Below are 2,452 nucleotides of genomic sequence, written 5' to 3' on the forward strand. Positions count from 1 at the left end.
CAACCATAACTTGTTTTATTTATGGGAGCAATTCTCATGACTAATACATTTCAGATAAATAACTTGAACATTTGTTCTAGTCATAATAAAAGCCAAAGGTTGGTTGTTCCATATGAAGTCGTGAATTTTATTTGGGAACTCTTTGCCAAACCAACTCTGCAGTATCCAAGAAAGTACAACCACATCTTATATGCGAACTTACAGTGAAACAATACATGATGGATTGTTTTTCCGTCAGCTCTACACAAAACACATTGCAGAGATGTCACTCTAATACCTCTTCGATCTAAGTTATCAAGGGTTAGTGAAGCACTCCGAAGGAGACTTTAGGAGCACAGTAGCATTCTAGGTAAGTTTGGGATCCCAGAAACTATATGTATTAGTGGCTTCCTGAACTTCCAAACGCCTCAAATTTCGACTTTATTGAAGATTCCATGCTGAATTTGAGTGCGTGCCCATGTTATAATTTACAACCATGCAAGAATGGCTTGGCTGTGTACACCAACCTAGGCGTTTATTGCCTCATGGATCTCAACATTCAACATTCACTCTTTGATAATGGTTTGAGACTTGTTAATGTAACATTAATGTAAATTTTTTTGTGTGTTGAAAATTTTTCTTATTGAAAAAAAAAACTAATGACAATTAAAAATCTTTCAATAAATGCACAAACTAAACAGGAAGGAAATTAACTCAGATTCAAATAAGAAAGATATCAAGCCACAAATGTCTCGATCCCATTCATAATTATTACATAAAAGAAATGCCGAACTATGTTCGAGATACATATATAAGCCCTGAAAATGCTGATGCACGCATCATTACTTTATACCTCTTCATGAAATGTTTAATTTTCTTGATATCCTAACAATAGGTGCCAGATCCAAGTGATACTATGCTACCTATACACTTTTCGGCACCCTTTAAACAGCCGGTACCAGGAATCCTCAATTTCCTAGTACCTCTTTTGCGATTCGGGTCATAATAAACCAACGAATCATCGGTACTAAAAAGAATGCTCCCGTCCTCAAAGTCAGAAATTAATCTCAGGGCACTCGTTTCAATAATAGAATCTTGCGTAATTGTGAAGCGTTTCGTCCACGATTCTTTCACTCCATATTCCTGCATTACCCACACATCAACTTGATCAAAGGTCTTGTGAAGTACACAGAGGCACCCTCCTAGTACTCCCACGTTATTATTTTCAAACTCACTATCAACAACTTCCCCATCATGTAACATGGGTCCTTCTAGTTTAGCAACCTCCTTGAATACCTCGTCGCTAAAGTCGAAATATATTACGGCTTCATAGTCGTCATTTCGTTTAATAGCCCACCAGTGAAGAGCTCCATTCACCATTACCCCAGGTTTCAATTCACCGGGAAAATAGTATGGCGTTATTTGACATCGTTTCCAAGAGTTAGATCTCAATGAGTAGATCTCAAAAACCGACTGGGATCTTCTCGTGGAGACTTCAATTTGATCAGAACCAGGTCTGATCGTACAGACCTCGGTTTCAGAAAAATTATTAGAATCCTCAAAACACTCAGCACGCGAATCGACTTCAGCAACTCTTAGGACTTTGAAATCGTTAGTTTTATCATCATAGCCGAGCCCGCACAACACAATCTCGATGCCCTCACTAAAGCTACTGAAGTGGTTTGGTGAATCAGGAACCTTTTTGCACTCCTTGGTCGACGGATTCCAAAGGCAAATAGAATCCTCGTACCCTGGTTCAGTAGGGCGTAAACACACTAAACCATAACAGGAACCCAAAAGTTTAAGATAATCTGGAGGAACCAACGGGTATTCCTTCTCCGAAGAGTCACGAACAGGGTTACCTCTTATTGATGATAATAATTTTGAAGATAACCAAGTATGATCGATAGTGTAAAATCCATTCATTTCCATCCCTGTAGGGATATAATACTGAAACATCAGAAAAGTGGACGTGCCTTTTCGTATCGCACAATGAATATGCTTCTTTACAAATGCAGGGTCTTCTATAAGGCTGCACCAGGGCTTGCACACTAATTTGAATTGCAAGAGACTTTCTACGGGTAAACGAAATAGAATTTCGATCTGCATTTCTTCTGGAAGATTTGACATCTCTTCTTCTTGTAATAGAGAATTATAATTTCTTAAGAATTTATTTTTGGTTGGGACGAATAAGAAAGCAATAAGGTTTAGAATCCCCCATCTCCAACTCATATACTTCTTATAGCCATTCTCTATGGAAACTCGCGAGTCCATTTTAAGAAACCAATTTATTTTATGAATCTGATGAGATTAGGGTAGGTAGAGTATCTCTTCCCTCCCATTCAAAATTCAAATTTAGACCGGGCTACAAGTTCTATGAATGATGAATCATTCTATATCGCAAGTCCTACTTTGGCAAAACAATAAATTTTTGATTTAGTGAAGATTTCGGTTATAAATTTTCCAAGTGCTA

General features: G+C 37.7%; 1 protein-coding gene across 1 annotated transcript; it reads right to left on the reverse strand.

Moving 5' to 3' along the window:
- Positions 1-864: 864 nt before the first annotated feature.
- Positions 865-1,911, reverse strand: LOC113325352 (F-box/kelch-repeat protein At3g06240-like). The gene has a single exon (XM_026573548.1). It carries the CDS (start codon positions 1,909-1,911, stop codon positions 865-867), a length of 1,047 nt encoding a protein of 348 aa, XP_026429333.1.
- Positions 1,912-2,452: the final 541 nt, after the last annotated feature.

Source organism: Papaver somniferum, chromosome 11, assembly GCF_003573695.1.
Source record: "Papaver somniferum cultivar HN1 chromosome 11, ASM357369v1, whole genome shotgun sequence".
Taxonomy (NCBI): domain Eukaryota; kingdom Viridiplantae; phylum Streptophyta; class Magnoliopsida; order Ranunculales; family Papaveraceae; genus Papaver; species Papaver somniferum.

What these genes read in the sequence shown, in the direction of transcription:
- LOC113325352 (XM_026573548.1), bottom strand. Translation starts at nt 1,911, where the DNA reads ATGGAAATGAATGGATTTTACACTATCGATCATACTTGGTTATCTTCA.